Genomic DNA, 17,398 nt, shown 5'->3' with positions numbered 1-17,398 from the left:
GAAACTGGCAGACAGTCTTATGAGAGCTCCCTTGTGGGTAACCAACTTCTTTTCTCTTGCTGCTCTTAAGATTCTCTCTTTGTCTTTAACCTTTGGCATTTGAATTATGATGTGTGTCTTGGTGTCTGCCTCTTTGGGTTCATCTCGTTTGGAACTCTCTGTGCTTCCTGGGGCTTGTATGTCTATTTCCTTCACCAGGTTACTGAAGTTTTCAGTCGTTATTTCTTGAAATAGGTTTTCAATTCTTTGCTCTCCATCTTCTCCTTCTGGCATCCCTATGATGCGAATGTTGAAACATGTAATATTGTCCTAGAGGCCCCTTAAATGATTTTTTTTTCTTGTTGCTGTTCTGATTGGGTGTTTTTTGCTACCTTATCTTCTAAATCGCTGATTTGATCCTCTGCTTCATCTAATCTGTCAATTCCTCTGAAGGCATTCATTTCAGTTATTGTATTCCTCATTTAACTGATTCTATTTTGTTTTCTATCTCTTTATTAAAATTCTCAATGAGTTAATCTACTCTTCTCCTAAGTTCATTGAGTATCCTTATAATCAGTGTTTTGAACTCTGCATCTGGTAGATTGCTTGTCTCCATTCTTTTTAGTTCTTTTTCTGGAGTTTGTTCTGTTTTCCCTTTGGGACATGTTTTTTTGTCTTCCCATTTTGGCTGCATACTTGTATTTGTTTCTATGTATTAGGTGGGGCTGCTATGTCTCCCGGTCATACTAGAGTGGCCTTATGTAGTAGGTGTCCTATGGGGCCCAGTGGCACAGTCTTCCCTAATCACTTGAGCTGGGTGCTCCAGGTGTGTCCCTTGTATGGATTGTGTGTGCCCTCCTGTTGTAGTTCAGCCTCGGTTGCTCTTTGCTTGTCAATGGGAGGATTGCCCATCACAATCCTTTGGTTGTGATGACAGTCTGTGATCAGTGCAGGTGTTGACCCTGCAGAGCAAGATTCACTTTAGCAGGGCTCTGGTGCCTGCCCTATCTGCCCTTTGGGTGTGCCATCCTCAGATGTGACCTCAGATGGTACTCTGGCTCAGACCAAAGCCGGCCACTGGGTGTGCAGGCCGGAGCCTCCTGGAAGAGGCCCTGCTGCAGGCCAAATTTTGCTGCAGCCCATGCCCTGCCCCAGGACACCTGGCATAAGCCACCAGACAATCCACAGACAAACCACCCAAGCTGTGCTTGGAAGTGCCTCTCAAGGCCAAGCTGCAAACTGAGGCTGGCTGACACTAGCGCTGGGTTTGGGGCTGCCCAGCAAGAGGTACAGGGCTCGCCGAAGCCAGATGCTGCTTGTTTAGGTTTTGTGAACCTTTGAGAGATTTTTAGGAAAGACTGCAGAATCAGCCAAACAGGCCGTTTGTATGGAAAATCCACTGGAAGCAGCTTGGGTGGGCCCACACATTGGGAGGGGCAGGATCTCAGGGAATCACTTGGGCAGGATGACGAGTGTTAGCTACACTGATGAAGACTCAGATATGGTGCCCATCTGGGTATGTAAACAAGGCTGGGGAGGGCTTAACAAAGAAACAATGCCCTCTGCTAGTACTTTGTCTGGGAAAAAGCTTTTCCTCCAGCCTTCACCCTGAAGCCAGACAACTCAGTTTCTCCCCATTTGTCCCTGGCACCTTTTGCACTGCTGCCCCAGAGCTGGAGCTCAGAGCAAGTGAGCCCATCAGCGGTAAGTCTGTGCATGGTCCACTTAAGAGGAAAGTCTGCAATTCCCTTAGCCCTCCATCTCACTCAGCTACAATCTCCGCTGGTTTTCATAGCCACAAGTTGTGGGGACTTCTCTTCACTGCACTGGATCCCTAGGCTGAGGAGCCCAATGTGGGGCTGGAACCCCTCACTCTTCTGGGGAGACTCCCGCAGTGAGATATTTCTGCTGATTCTCCACTGCCACACTTGGGGGTGGGACCAGCTCATTTCGTGTCCCCGCCCCAGTTGTAAGACTTCAGTTCAACTAGACTTCAGGTGACTCCTATTGATGGTTATTGTGTAGTTTAGTTGTAATTTTGATGTGGGTATGAGAGGAGGCAAGCACAGTGGTTACCTACTCCATCATCTTCAAAGATTTGGGTCTTTAAGAATACAAGAAGTCACTGATATATTTCAAACAGTGATGTTCTCAGTTTTTTTGTTTTGTTTTGTTTTGGGTTCTGCCAGTTCACCACAGTTTAAGTGTAGAAAATGGGTTATGAAGGGCACATAAATAATATAAGGAGTCCAGTTAAGAAGCTATTGCAATAGCTCAGGTGAAAGCTATTGTAACCTAGAATAAGTGCAGAGGAATGGGTGGATTTGAAATAACTACTGTAACAAAAAATAACTGACTATTATAGATTAAATTTATGTTGAAGTCCTAACCTCCCAACTGTGGTTGTATTTGCAATTAGGAAGTAATAATTATATGTAGTGCCAAGTGGGCACTAGATTAATGTGGGCAGTGGGGTCACATTTACATTATATAAATGTCTAACCACTATGTTGTATACCTGAAACTAATATAAAATAATATTGAAGGTCAACTGTAATAGAAAATTAAAAAACCTAAATTTATATAAAAAAAGGATTAGATGAGATCATAAGTGTAGGGCCCTGTTCTCATAGAACTAGTGTCCTTATAAGAAGAGACACCACAGAGTTGTGTGCTCACACAGCAAAGGATGGCCACGTGAGACAGAACGAGAAGGTAGTTCTCTGAAAGCCAGGAAGAGAGATCTCAACAGAAACTCACTTTGCTGGACCTTGATCTGGAACTTCTTGCCTTCAGAACTGTGCAAAATTTAATTTCTGTTGTTTAAGCCACCCAGCCTGTGGTGTTTTGTTATAGTGGCCATAGCAGACTACTATACTAACAAATATTATGAAGTAGAGTATTGAGGAAATCATGTTAAATTCCTCACCTACAATGATGGGGGATGTCAAAAAATAATGTCTACATATATTGACTAGTGTTATGATAACTACCAGAAAAACTAAAATAAAAATTATTAAGAGATTGGGAGAAGGTGTATAGTAAAATGTGTACTTTTATTTTTAGCCTTAGATAGTTCTTCTAAAACCATGTAATTTACTTCCATTTTCCATTTTTAAAGTTTAACATAATTTTCAAAGACAAATGAGAGCATCATATCTTTATTTCCTAAATTGCGTTCATTCACATCTACTTTTAGGATTTTTGTTATATGTACACTTGCTATTAATTTTCAATCAACTTTTTTTTTCTTTTTAATCATTTATTTAATCTTTGTTTTGATAATTTTTTTAATGGTGACATTGGTTAATAAAATCCAGTAAGTTTCAGCTATACATATTAATATAAGGCATATATATATTTGCATTGTGTGTTCACATCCTATAGTTAGATTTCTCTCTGTCACCACATATTTGACCCATTATACCCCATTTACCTCCTCCCTCCTCCTTTTCCCTACCCTCTGGTAACCACTAGTCTATTCTCCATGCCCATGAGTCTCTCTTTGTTTGTGTTCATTTGTTGCTTTTAGATTTATATCCCACATATAAGTGATATCATGTGATTTTCAACTTTTTCTGTCCGGCTTATTTCGCTGAGTGTGATTATTTCAAGGTCCATCCATGTTGTCGCAAATGGCAGTATTTCTTCTCTTCTTATGGCTGAGTAATATTCCATTGTATATTTACCACTTTATCCAATCATCTGTTGTAGGACACCGGTTGCTTTCATGTCCTGGCCACCATGAATAATGCTGCTTATGAACATCAGTATGCAAATATCTTTTCGGATATGAGTTTGCAAGTCTTTGTGGTAAATACCTAGTAGAGGGATTGCTGGATCCTATGGTAAATCAATTCTTAGTTTTTTGAGGAACCTTCATACTAGTTCCATACTATTTTCCATACTGGCCGTACCAGTTTGCAGTCCCACCAATAGTGTGTGAGGGGCCCATACAAACACGGGTTTACTTCTGGATTCTCAATTCTGTTCCATTGGTCTGTGTGTCTGTCTTTCTGCCAGTACCATGCCATTTTGATTATTGTCGCTTTGTATTATAGTTTGAAGTCAGGCAGAGTGACGCTTCCAGCCTCATTCTTTTATCTCAGGATTGTTTTGTGCTTCCATAAAAATCTGATGATTTTTTGTTCTATTGCTTTAAAAAATGCCGATGGGATTTTGATGGGGAGTGCATTAAATCTGTATAATGCTTTAGGTAACAAGGTCATTTTAATTGTGTCGATTCTTCCAATCCAATAACACGGAATATCTTTCCATTTCTGTGTATCTTCTTAGATTTCTTTTAATAGGGTCTTACAGTTTTCATTATATAGGTCCTTCACATGTTTCATTAGAGTAATTCTCAGGTATTTTATTCTTTTTGTTGCAACTGGAATAGGAATTTTTTTTCCACTTATTTTTCTGACAATTCATTATTAGAGTATAGGAATGCTATGGATTTTTGAATATTTATTTTGTATCCAAAAATTTTTCTGTATTTGCTTATTTTTTCTAATAGTGTTGTTGTGGAGTTTTTAGGGCTTTCTATATTGAGAATGTCATCCACAAATAGTGACAGTGTGACTTTTTCATTTCTTATTTGGATGCCATTTATATCTTACTCTTGCCTGATTGCACCCGCTAGGACCTCCAATGTTATAATGAATAACAATGGCAATAGTGGACAACCTTGTCTCATTCCTGATCTTAGAGGGAAGGTTTTTAGTTTTCACCATCAAGTATAATGTTTGCTGAGGGTTTGTCGTATATGGCCTTTATTATGTTAAAGTACTTTCTTTCTATACTGATTTTGTTAAGTGTTTTGATCATAAATGGATGCTGTATTTGGTCAAAGGCTTTTCTGCGTCTATTAATATGATCATGATTGTTTTATAACTTGTTTATGTGATGAATCACATTAATCAATTTGTGTATGTTGAACCATCCCTGTGCCTCTGGGATGAAGCCCACTCGATCGTGGTATATAATCTTTTTAATATGTTGCTGTATTCAGTTTGCTAGTATCTCATTTAAGATTTTAACTTCTGTGTTCTTGGGAGACATTGGTCTGTAGTTTTCTTTTTTTGTGGTTATCTTTACCAGGTTTTGGTAGCAGGGTAATATTGGCCCTCAGAAAATTAGTTAGGAAGTATTGCCTCCTGTTCGATTTTTTTGAGAGAGTTTGTGGAGAATAGGTATTAAATCTTCTTTGAAAATTTAGTAGAATTCACCAGTGAAGCCATATGATCCTGGACTTTTCCTTTTTGGGAGGTTTTTGATGTTTGTTTCAATTTCCATACTGTTGATCAGTCTATTTACATTTTCCAGATCTTCTTGATTCAGTCTAGGAAAGTTATATCTTTCCAAGTATTGTCCATTTCTTCTAGGTTATCAAATTTGCTTTTTCATAGTATTCTTGTATGATCCTTTGTATTTCTGTTGCGTCTCCTATAATTTCTTCTCTTTATCCCTGACTTTATGTCCTTTCTCTTTTTTCTTTAGTCTAGCCAAGGGTTTGTTAATTTTATTAACCTAAAAGAACCAGCTCCTTGTTGCATTTATCTTTTCTATTTTTTGTTTGTTTTCAATTTCATTTAATTCTCCGCTAATTTTGATCATTTCTTTCTTTCTGCTGACTTTATGCTTCATTTATTCTTCCTTTTCTAGTTTTTTAAGATGAAGAATTAGGTTATTTGGGCTTGTTTTTATTTTTGATATGAATTTATAATGATATGAACTTTCCTCTTATGATCACTTTTGCCGTGTCCCAAAAGCTTTGATATGTTGTACTATCATTATTATTCATTTCTATCTATCTGTTGATCTCTTTTTCTTCTCTGACCCAGTTATTCTTCAGTAGCATGTTGTTTATTCTCCATATATTTGTGGTTCTTCCTGCTTTATTTTTTTTACAGATGATCTCCGGCTTCAAAGCATTATGATCAGAGGATATGGTTGGTATGATTTTAACCCTCTTATATTCGTCGAGGCTATCTCTGTGTCCCAGTATGTGGTTAATCCTTGAGAATTTTCCATGTGCACTAGGGAAAAATATACGAGCACCTGTTTGGGAATGAAAGGCTCTGTAAATATCAATTATGTCCAGTCGGTCTAATGTGTCCTTAAGGTTGTTACTTCTTTATTGAGTTTCTCTTTGGATGCTCTATCCATATCCGACAGTTGGGTATTTAGGTCCCATAGTATGAAAATGTTTCGGTCTGTTTCTCCCTTTAGTTCTGTTAGTAATTGCTTTATATATTTCGGGGCTCCCTGATTGGGAGCATAGATATTAACAAGTATTATGTTTTCTTGGTGCATGATTCCTTTTATCATTATGAAGTGTCCCTCAGTATTTTTCTTTACCTTTTTAATTTTGAAGTCTATTTGTTCCAATCTTAGTACTGCTACTCCCGCTTTTCTCTGAATGCCATTTGCTTGAAATATCATTTTCCACCCTTTCACTTTGAGTCTATATTTGTCTTTGGAACTGAGATGTGTCTCCTGGAGACAACAAATGGTTGCATTTTGTTTTTTTGATCCAATCTGCAACTCTGTACCTTTTTATTGTTGAGTTCAGTCTATTTACATTTAGGGTGATTATTGAAATATAAGTTTTCCTATAAACATTTCATCTTTTGATTTCTGTTAGCTTGGTATTTCCATTGCTTCCTTGTCCTTGTGTGTGCACGTGTGCGTGTGCGTGCGTGTGTTTTAATTGTGATTGAGTTTTGTTTGTTTTCCCTCTGGTCCTTCTTGTTTTATATTATATACTTCAGTTCTGAATCTTTGGTGTGTGGTTACCATTACGGATATGTAGAGAATAGTGATATGTATACAGTAGTCCATTTTCTTTTGTGTGTGCTTTATCTGTATGCCCCTTTGCAAATTGGATCTTGAATCCTCCCCTTTTCAGTCATTGTTGTTTCAACATGTCCTTATGTATGATGAACTTTCATTACTTTCTATAGCAAATCTCTTATTGTTTAAGCTTATAATGCCCTTTTCTTGGTAAGGGTTGCACTCCTCTACTTCTATATGCCTGCTAGCCGCCTTACTCCTAGTTATATATATATATATTTTTGTCATTTTGTTTTAGGCGAGATGACCTCTTTCAGTATTGCCTCTAATGCAGTCCTCGTAGTGGAGAATTCCCTCAATTTTTGTATGTCTGGAAAGGTCTTTATTTCTCCTTCATATCTAAAGGAAAGCTTTGCTGGATACATTATTCTTGGCTGGCAGTTCCTTTCATTTAATAGTTTGAATATTGGATTCTACTCCTTTCTGGCTTATCAGGTTTGTGCTGAGAAGTCTGACGATAATTTTCCTTTATGGATTACCGTCTTCTTTTCTTTGGCTTCCCTGAGAATTCTGTGTGTTTGATTTTTGATAATTTTCATACAATGTGTCTTGATGAAAGCCTTTTTTAGATTGACATAATTGGGTGTTCTGTTGACCTCTTGAATTCCAAGCTCCAGCTCATTCCTTAGATTTGGGAAATTCTCATCAACTATTTGTCTGAAAATGCTTTCTAATCCCTACTCCTTTTCCTTCCTTTTGAGAATGCCCATTATTTTCTCTCCTGTATTTCTCTTTCATTATTTTTCATTCTTTGGTTTCTCTCTTTTTCCTTCTGATTTATTTCTAGATTTCTGTCTTCGATGCCACTGATCCTTTCCTCCATTTGGTCAACTCTATTTTCCATGCTTGCTATTTCATTTTTCATCTCTTGCAGTGTGTTCTTCATCTCCAGAAGTTCTATTTGGTTCTTTTGGAGGGTTCCAGTCTCTTTGCTAAAGAACTCATTCTGCTCATCTAGTTATTTCTTCATTCCTGAAATAGTTGATATAAGTTCTTTTGGATCTCACTGAATTTTTTCAGAAGTACCATCCTGAATTCTCTGTCATTTAAGTCGCATATTTCTATGTCTTTCAGCTTATTTTCTGGAGATTTTCCTCTTTCTTCCTGCGCTCCCTTGTCATCTTGGTTGTTCATTGTGTTTAATGGACTCTTTCTCCACCTGGGCACTAATAGAAGTGTATTTTTTTTTCCAGAAAGATGATTTATTATATAAAGGTCTCTCTTTAGCCTGTTGCAAAGAAGGCATTTTTCTTTTGGTTTCCAGTAGGTGGCATGTCAGCCTCTTGGATCCTCGCTTTATATAAAGCCTTAATAATGCCTTTTTTTCTGTTATAGTTATTCAATTGCGCTTGCTACCCTGTCTCAGTCCCTTTCAATGATAGCGACAGTTATGGTAATGTTTGCTCAGATTCCCCTGGGTCTCCTCGGTGTTCGGTCTCAGAGGATATGTGGGAGGGGGCGGTGCTCTGGGTTGGGGGATGAGGGCTGCAGCTCAGCCTCACATTTTGCAACAGTGGCTGGTAATAATCAACTGTTGTTTCTCTGCTGTCCTCGCTTCTCTGCCGTCCCTATTTCTCTGCTTTCTGCTCTGATGCCTGGGCACTGCTGCCGGCCATGTGGAGCTCACAGCTCTTCCAGGCAGGGCTGTTCAGGGAACTCGCTGCACCTTCTCCCCTCTCTTCCTCCTCCAGGGAGCTCTGAGGGCTGTGAGAGGCAGCTTCTTTATTTCTCCCAGTTTACCACCCGACTCCTGAGTTTCTAACCTATAGTAGCTCTTATGCGCAGATCCCACTCTCAGATGTGCTGTTGTGCAGGTTGGGTGTTTTCTGTTGAGTTTTAGTTGTTCAGCTTATTGTTGTTTCAAGGGGATAGATCTGGGGACACCTCTCACTCCGCCATGTTTCTGAGGTCACCTCAATCGATTTTTTTAACCTACATCAATTTATTTTTGACATAAGCTACATAGTTATATTTTTCTGATACACATTAAAAATGTATAATTATTAAAAAATGTTTATCCTTGTACCACTTAGTCATTGTGTATTTCAGGAGTGGTATGGGGTCATACTTTGGAAAATACTGATAGGTACAAGATTGGATTATATATCATGATGTCTTAAAAACATATTAAACATATCAGAAAATTAATTCCTATCTTTTAAAATTATTTGTTTTTAATTAAATTTATTGGAGTGACATTGGTTAATGAAATTTTATATGTTTAAAGTGTGTTACTGACCTGTTTTTATAATTAAATCCCTCCACAGATTACAACACTGATAAAATTGAAAACATCTGGTATTTGAAATTCTCATGTTAGAATGACTAAAATGCACTAAACTTAACTTGAAAATATTTCACATTGCTAAGTTAAAAATTTTACTTAGTGTTACCAAAACCAAATGCTTACTGTTTAAGAAAAATCCAGAAAATAAATTTTACCATATAAAATTAGTTTAGCTATATACAATAATTTAATGTCTTTTTTTTTTCATGGTTAAGCTATAATATAATTAATTTAACTAATAGTTAACCAGCACCTATATTCAAAGCACTCTGCTAATTACTGTGAATGCAGACAGATCTGAGGTTTATAAAATTGTGATTGCTTCACTATAAGAATTAAAAGCATAAAGAAATACCTCCCCAAAATGATACGATTTCTTGAATTAAACTGGTTTAATCTCTCAGTGACTTAGAAATTAGTAAAGACTCAACTTTGACTAAAATCTTTGGTAAACCTAAAATAAGACATTTCTTGGTTTAAAAAGCATAGTGCACTAGGATAAACAAATAACAGAAACAAGCTGATACAGAAAGCATTTTGATAGTTGTCAGATTGGGGTCAGGGGGATGAGTGAAGGGAGGAGGGGTTAAGAGGTACAAATTGATAGTTACAAAATTGTCATTGGGAATATGGTCAGCAGTATTGTAATAACTATGTGTGGTGTCAGATGGGTACTGGATTTATCAGGGTGATCACTTCATAAGTTACATAAATGTCTAATCACTGTGTTGTACACATGAAACTAATAGAATATTGTATGTCAACTATAACTGAAAAAAATTAAATATAAAAAATTAATTAAAAAAAATAAAAAACATAAAAAGCAGAGTGCACTAAGCATATATCATACATGCCATAAGTATTCATATTTACTTATAGAATAAATATGTTTTGGTCCATTTTTCAGCAGCCTGTCCATGTCATAGAGTTCTTAGATTTTAAGTGTCTAAAGCACATGTCTTGATAAGGGAGGAAAAGCTGACCTACTCAACAAAGAAAATACTTTTCATTAGCTTATACAGCCATCTCCCCACCCCCCCATAAAAAGTATAATGTCAACCCCTAATTGCAGCATTGCTCAACTAATTTCTTACCTTTTTACTCTTATAAATACATTTCCTTCTTGTTCCAAAGGAAGATGAAGGCATCTTTCTCCATTCAACATTCAGTCTCTTATAGGAAGTAGAGAAAAGGTTAAGAGAACTCTCCAGTTCATTCAACATTGCATGGAGAAAGAGGCCCTGTGAAGCACCTAAAGTAGCCCTTTGGTACCACTGCAGATCCTTGAGTTGCCTGCCAGCTGTTTATCAGAGTTCAGAATTAGATTCAACTAAGCTTCCATAAAGTGCCTCCCTAAATCTTGAATGGTATATTAGTTATAACTGGGGTTCAGGACCTTTATCCCCTAAAAGAATACCTTTATACTTATAGCTATTTTTTTCCAAGTAGAATAAATTACCGATTTATTTAATTGAATGGTTTTGTTTAAAAGTATTTATAAAAGAGAATTTATTTAAAATAATCAAAAATCAAACTCAGAATGAAATTGAATATTTATTTGAATTTCTCCTGGTAATAGCACTCAACATATAAGAAAAACAAACCAAGCTGAGAGATTTTGTTTTAAATGTAGCCATTTTTCAAAAAGTGAAAAGTTGGGTTCTGTATTTATTAGCAACAAGTGGGACATCTTTTTTTAAAACTACCATTCAAAAAGTAGTATTTTGAGAAATATATGCTATGATTAACATGATGTGTTTTATAGAATGGATGCATATCTGAATGTCAATGTGAATATGAAAGAAATCTGTCTTAAAACCATATTGGAAAACCAAATGTTCTTTTTTATAAAAAGTAGTTTGAAATAAAAAGGAATTTCCTAGTAAACTCAATAAACTTTCACACATGGGATTTTTCTTTTAAAAATCCCCATCTACCCCACCCCCCACTGGAAAAAAAAAAAAGTAGTACATTAGATTATAGCCATTACATGACAGCTCATTTCTGTACAAAGTGGAAGCTGGTTATACAATGTTAACCTCCTAAAGTGCATCTTTTGAAGGCTTGTCTAGTAAAATTGCAGTATCAAATATATAAAATACTTAACATCAGACATGCAATAATAAAGCTAAATCATTTAAACTACTTTTAAAACTTTTGATTCACCAAAGAATAGAGATGTCAAATACAGTAGCATTCTCATTCTCCAACAGTATATATGCATTCTATGCTTTTGTTATTTGGCAAATCTTTTGGAGTTGAATAAAATTAATGCAGTCTAAACAATATTTCTTCTGTCACTGTAATACAATTCTTCATGCAGAACAGTTAGATGCAGAGCAAGAGTTAGATTTTTGGAAGTTTTGGTGTGTTAACCACAGGATTTGCCTCCTGTAAGTATCTCCTCCCTGCACTCTTGTAATCATAGGTGCAGCTGTGAGTTTCTGCATAGCGATGAGAAGCACAGAAGTTGTTTCCACATCTAAAGCACAAAAAAAGTTTATATGAATAGTCACATTTCTATTGGAGGCTCATCAGGAGATCAGAGCCTGACTTCGGGTAGTCAAACAGGTGCCCTTAGTTTCTCTTTAGCAATCTCAGCATTGGCATTTCCCTTCCACTCATAGACAAGCACAAGCACCCCCCAAAAGAACAAGTTAATTGTCCGGAAATATAAGAGTTTATAATAGAAAATCCATTATGAAATAAAATGGAGTTTCATCTTTATGTTTTTATATAGTAATAAAATTGCAAAATGTGATAAATATGTCCACCATTTAACCTGGAAGAACTATGAATTTCTGAGAAATTGTCTCACAAAGAAAATTAAATTATATAAAACCTACCTAAGCCATGACAGGATTTAAAAAATATTTCCAGCAATGAGGTAAGCTGTTTCCATTTGAATAGAATACACTCTAAAAAGCAGCAGTTATTTTTAGTGCCTGGCCTTAACCTAAGGGTAAACACCATCCTTGGAGCAAATTAATCAATGCTAAAGAAAGAAATAATTATAGGTGGAAAAATTACATTGTTTTTGTAAATACATTATTCATCTGTTTTGAAATAAAGATGTACCATGTAATTGTTAAAATTTATACTATATTAATTTTAAATTCAGTCCTTTTTTGTTCAATTTAAAATAGAATCTTGGAGGGGTTCTATATTCAAACAAAAACCAAGTATATCTACCATAAGACAAAGAAAGAGTATTCTCCCATTGGTTTAAGTCTCTTAATTTAAAGGGCAGGGGAGGATCTCATGAGTTTGGAAATTCATAAGCTATCTACTTACTATTTACTTCAGCTAATTAGGAGTTCAAGTGAGGGCTGCTATTTGAACCTCATCTTCACGACATTATATTTGAATATAAACTATTTAAAGAATATTTTAAATTGTATCCCCAAGCTGGGTCATCACAAAGAAAGAATCTCAGCTTTTCCAGCTTGCCAACCTACCTACATTCATAGCTAGTAGCCAATCCAGTTTTCTTTCCACAAAGAAAACAATGCTTTGTTGTTTTCTTCTTTGTTTGAATAGGGGCTTTCACAGGTGGGAGGTGATGAGTACATTCTCCTATTTAGAGAAAGAACACTTTGATTAATACAGGCATAAAGTTCTAAATGTAAAATACTATTCAGCAAAACACACAAGTAAACTTCTATAAATAAATTAATTTATTTTTATATCTAAAATTATTTACAGAATCTGCAAGTGAAGATGCAGTAGAACTGTCATATTTTTAATATGTGGTAAGTATCAACTGACTGGGACTCATATTCTTAAGACTTTTTGTCACACCAATACTTTTCTGATTATTTTTAAGAGCAATCAGTAAAAATTAAGTACATCAAACGTTGACAGAGTGAAGGTTCAAAATCATATTTAAGAGGCCTCTGAGAAATGACATAATATGTAATATAATTAACATGTTCTTTTACACCAAGAAGGAGCACCAGTGTGTCTCGAAAGTGGTCTTATAGTCCTGATTACACCATAGAAATTAATCAAACCACGAGCAAGTTATTTATTCTTTTAAAACTTCAATTTGTTCATGTTTAAGATAACAGAACATGTATGTTTCTTCCTAAATTCCTAAGTGTTTTAATGTTAGCTCAGTCCTCACATTTAAAAAGCATTCTGAAAATTTTAAGTGTTATAATTATATAAAATATCATACCAATAATGATTAATATGGTGCACTATAAATTCTGTACTATCATAACAACTTTTTTTTTTACCTTGAAAATAAGAGTACATTTGTCATAAGAAGGAATTAAATCAATTTAATTACTAAGTGAAATGCTTTTGGAGTTGAGCAAAATTCCAACAAATCCCTCATAAGTAGAGAGGCTCATTATTCACAGTTGTTACAATAACAATACAAGTACACAGTGCTTGGTGGCACTCAAAGGCCAAGAAGCAAGAGGCAAACAAAAGAAATAAAAACAAGGGGAAGGAATAGAAAAAACACTGAGTGTCAATTGTACTGGTACCTATTCTCAACTACTGAGAAAGATTTGGGAGGTGTGGGCTTAATGTTTATCTGACAGTTAAAAGTCTCTGAAAACTCTTCAAGGGTTCAAAAATGTGGAATTACAATTGTTGATACACCTTTCAGATGCTGAGTTTGCTTTATTACCAATATAAAATACATTCCCAAATCTTTTCCAAAACAGGAAACAAAGTGTGAAACTACGAACTGAATGACTCCTAATGATGTTGGACACCAATTCAGTTAATAAGTGCTTTCTTCTTCAAGAACATTTCACAAAGGTAATGGGATACTTTCCATTTCTTAAAAAATAAATGTAAGAAAAGCATTCCACAGGACACAGAGGAAAGGCATATACTACCAGATATATTTTGGAAGCTCATCTAATGGCAATTACCTTTGAAATTCAGGCTTAGAATATTCTTCCCTAAATAGTAGTAGAAAAATCTGTTGATGACAATTTAGTTCAATGTAGTCATATTTTCATTTTTGTCTTTCCTTGGGGTGCTTAACTCAATGTTTCCCAAACTTTTTCACTCAAGAACTCTTGTGAATGTGCCAAGACAAAGGACATATTAGTGACAGGAATGAGGTGGCAGAGAAATATAACTGCAGTCTTCTCCTATGAGAATGTTTCCTATATATCTTTCCACCCACCAGAAAAAAAACAAAAAAAACAAAAAAACAACAACAAAAAAAACACATTCATTAGTCATCTACTCCAGGCCAGGAACCATCACTAATATATAGGTTCCCTACAACAAACAGGAAAAAGTCAAATTCCTTGGACTGGCATTCAAATCTTATATATTCGATATGATACCTTCCTAACTTGCCAGAGTCATTTTCTGTCATTTACCACATCATACCCACCCCTGAATGAGGCACCAGTCACATTTGTACAATCTCTTTTTATAAAATATTCTACTCCACCTTATCAACCTAGTAAAACTCTATTTATCCGATAGGAAGAGAGCACCAATCACCAACTCCTCTCTAAAGCCTTCTCTCAAACATGTGTTGAACGTATGAATAAAGAAAAAGTCAATAAAATAATGCTGATGTGAAGAGTTGCTTTTCAGAAGATTAAAGACATTTGGATTAACTCTCTTTTTTGGCATTTTCAGGTCTAATATTGGATGTAACATAATGATCTATAAAAATTCACACAACAGAAAAGACAGCCAACGAAGTAATAGTGTTCAAGATGCAAGTTTGGTAATCATCTGCCTAAAAATTATGACTAAAACTATGAAGGTGGATAAAATTTCCAAGAGAGACCCTATAATGAAAGGCAAAGAGGACCAATGGAGGAACTTATAGGTCAATTAAACAAGATATGCCAAAACTTTCATAGACTCTTCTAAGTTAATTTAGAATAACACAGTTGTAACTGAAGGAAAATGGCAGCAAGTTACGCGGCTCTAGTTGGAGAATCATTACTGCAAAGAGCAGCAGATGACTTGACCTAAATGAAATGAATCAATAGAGTGTATACCCAAGGACAAGTAGAGGGCAGGTAAAATGAGTCAAAAGAAAACTGAAGTTAAAAACAAACGAAACAAAAATCTACCACAATGTTATACCATTGAGAGAGAGAGAGAGAGATAGGGAGAGAAGGAGACAGGAGAAGGAGGAGAAGGGGAAGAAGAAGAGGAGGAAAAGGAGGAAGAAAAAGGAGGAGGAGGAGAGATGAGAAAGGGAGAGATACTGAGAAAGAAAGGAGAGACATCCACTAGATTTGAAATTGTGGAGATCTTTGGTGACCTCAGCAACAGCAATTTCAGAGGAGCTGTGAGAAGAGAAGTGAAGAACGTACTGAAGGCTGAATGTGAGTTAAGAAGAGTATAAATACGTGAAACAAATTTTCAGGAGGCTGAGCTGTAGGTTAGGACAGGACAGACTTGAATATGTATCTAGGAAAAATAATTATAACATTAAAGGTAGATATATTACAGTAATCAAAACAATGTGGTACTGGCATAAAGACATACATGTAGATAAATGGAACACAATTAGAGAATGAAGAAATAAATCCTCACTTATATGGTCAAATGATTGTGATAAGGGTGCCAAAACCACTCAGTGGGGGAAAAGACAGCCTTTTAAACAAATGATACTGGGAAAACTGGATATACACGTGGAAAAGAATGAAATTAGATCCTTACATTACACCATATACACAAGATAATTTAAAATGTATCAAAGACTAAACGTAAAACCTAAAACTATAAAACTCCTTGAAGAAAATATAGGGGAAAAGCTTCATGATGTTAGATTTGGCAGTGACATACTAGGCACACTAAAGGCACAAGCAACAAAAGAAAAAAATAGATAAATTGTACTTCATGAAAATTAAAAGCTATTGGACAACAAATGACACTATCAACAGAGTAAAAATGCATCCTACAAAATGGGAGAAAATATTTGCAAATCATATGTCAGGGATTAATATACAGAATATATAGAGAACACCTAAAACATAATAACAAAAAACTCCCAAACAACTCAATTAAAAAATGGGCAAAGGATTTGAATGGACATTTCTCCAAAGAAGATATACAAATGGCTAAGTATATAAAAAGATACTCAATATCATTAATCATCAGGGACATGCAAATCAAAACCACAAAGAGAAACCACCTCATACCTGTTAGGATGTCCACTACAAAAAAAAAACAAAACAAAACAAAAAAACCCACAAAAACCCAGAAAATAACAAGTATTGGTGAGAATGTGATATGTTACAGCTATGGAAAACAGTATGGAGGTTCCTCAAAAAATTAAAAATAGAATTGCATATGATCCAGCCATTCCACTTCTTCATATATACTCAAAAGAATTGAGCAGGGTCTCAAAGGGATATTTATATATCCATGTTTGTAACGGTTTTGTCCACAGTAGCTAAAATGTGGAACACCACAAGTCTCTATTCACAGATGCACGGATGTATGTATGTATGTGTATACGTACACAAATAAACACATATACATATACATATAATGAAATATTATTCAGCTTTAAAAAGTACGGAGATTCTGACATATGCTACAACATAGATGAAACTTGACATTATGCTAACTGAAGTAAGCCTGGCACAAAACGACAAATACTGTATGATTCCATTTATATAAGGTAGTTAGTTAAAATTATAGAGATAGAAAGCAGAATGGGTTGGGGAGAGGGGGAAATGAGTAGTTAATGTTTAATGGGTATAGTGTTTCAGTTTTCAAGATAAAACAAGTTCTGGAGATGAGTGGTAGTGACTGTTGTCCAACAATGTGAATGTACTTAATGCCACTGAATTGTACACTTGAAAATGATTAGAACAGTACATTTTGTTATGTATTATTTTACCACAATAAAAAAATTGAACAAAAAAAGTGGATATATTAAGACTTTAGAACCTTGGGCCTTAAATAGTAGTGGAAAGCAAACTCTAAGTATCTCTTTAAAGACACAAAACTCACAAGACAACAATAATATATAAAATATCCTTTAGAACCTTGGACTACAAAGGTGATCCATCTTTGTAATGAGTTTCCTCATCCCTAGTCTGGGTATTAAAACATAAAAGATGATGATAGTAATAGGCTGCCTTGGAAATAATGACTGGCCAGTAAACTTTTACGTAAGGTGTTATTGGGAGATAGTCCCTTTCTTTTATCCAGAAATAACCACTTCATCAAAAGGAACTCACTACTATCCTTAATATTGGATTATGATGCTAAGAATAACCTTTCTAGGGTATTTTATCAAAACCCATCCAGCAGCTCAGC

General features: G+C 35.5%; 1 protein-coding gene across 5 annotated transcripts in view; it reads right to left on the bottom strand.

Moving 5' to 3' along the window:
• Positions 1-10,671: 10,671 nt before the first annotated feature.
• Positions 10,672-17,398, bottom strand: part of ZFAND4 (zinc finger AN1-type containing 4) — a 74,281-nt gene continuing 67,554 nt past the window's right edge. For 4 of the 5 annotated variants that reach the window (XM_011355437.2, XM_011355434.2, XM_011355432.2 and 1 more), the window contains 2 exons: positions 12,587-12,700; positions 10,672-11,606 (listed from right to left, as the gene is read on the bottom strand). In XM_011355437.2, coding sequence (XP_011353739.1) covers positions 11,440-11,606; positions 12,587-12,700 — 281 coding nt within the window. In that variant the 3' untranslated portion in view covers positions 10,672-11,439. Of the gene's footprint in view, positions 11,607-12,582; positions 12,701-17,398 lie in introns of all 5 variants that reach the window. The other variant, XM_011355433.2, reaches the window with a different exon arrangement.

This window comes from Pteropus vampyrus, unplaced genomic scaffold (assembly GCF_000151845.1).
Source record: "Pteropus vampyrus isolate Shadow unplaced genomic scaffold, Pvam_2.0 Scaffold20, whole genome shotgun sequence".
Classification (NCBI taxonomy): Eukaryota; Metazoa; Chordata; class Mammalia; order Chiroptera; family Pteropodidae; genus Pteropus; species Pteropus vampyrus.
The sequence above is the reverse complement of the archived record's forward strand: the minus strand, read 5'-3'. Positions and strand labels throughout refer to the sequence as shown.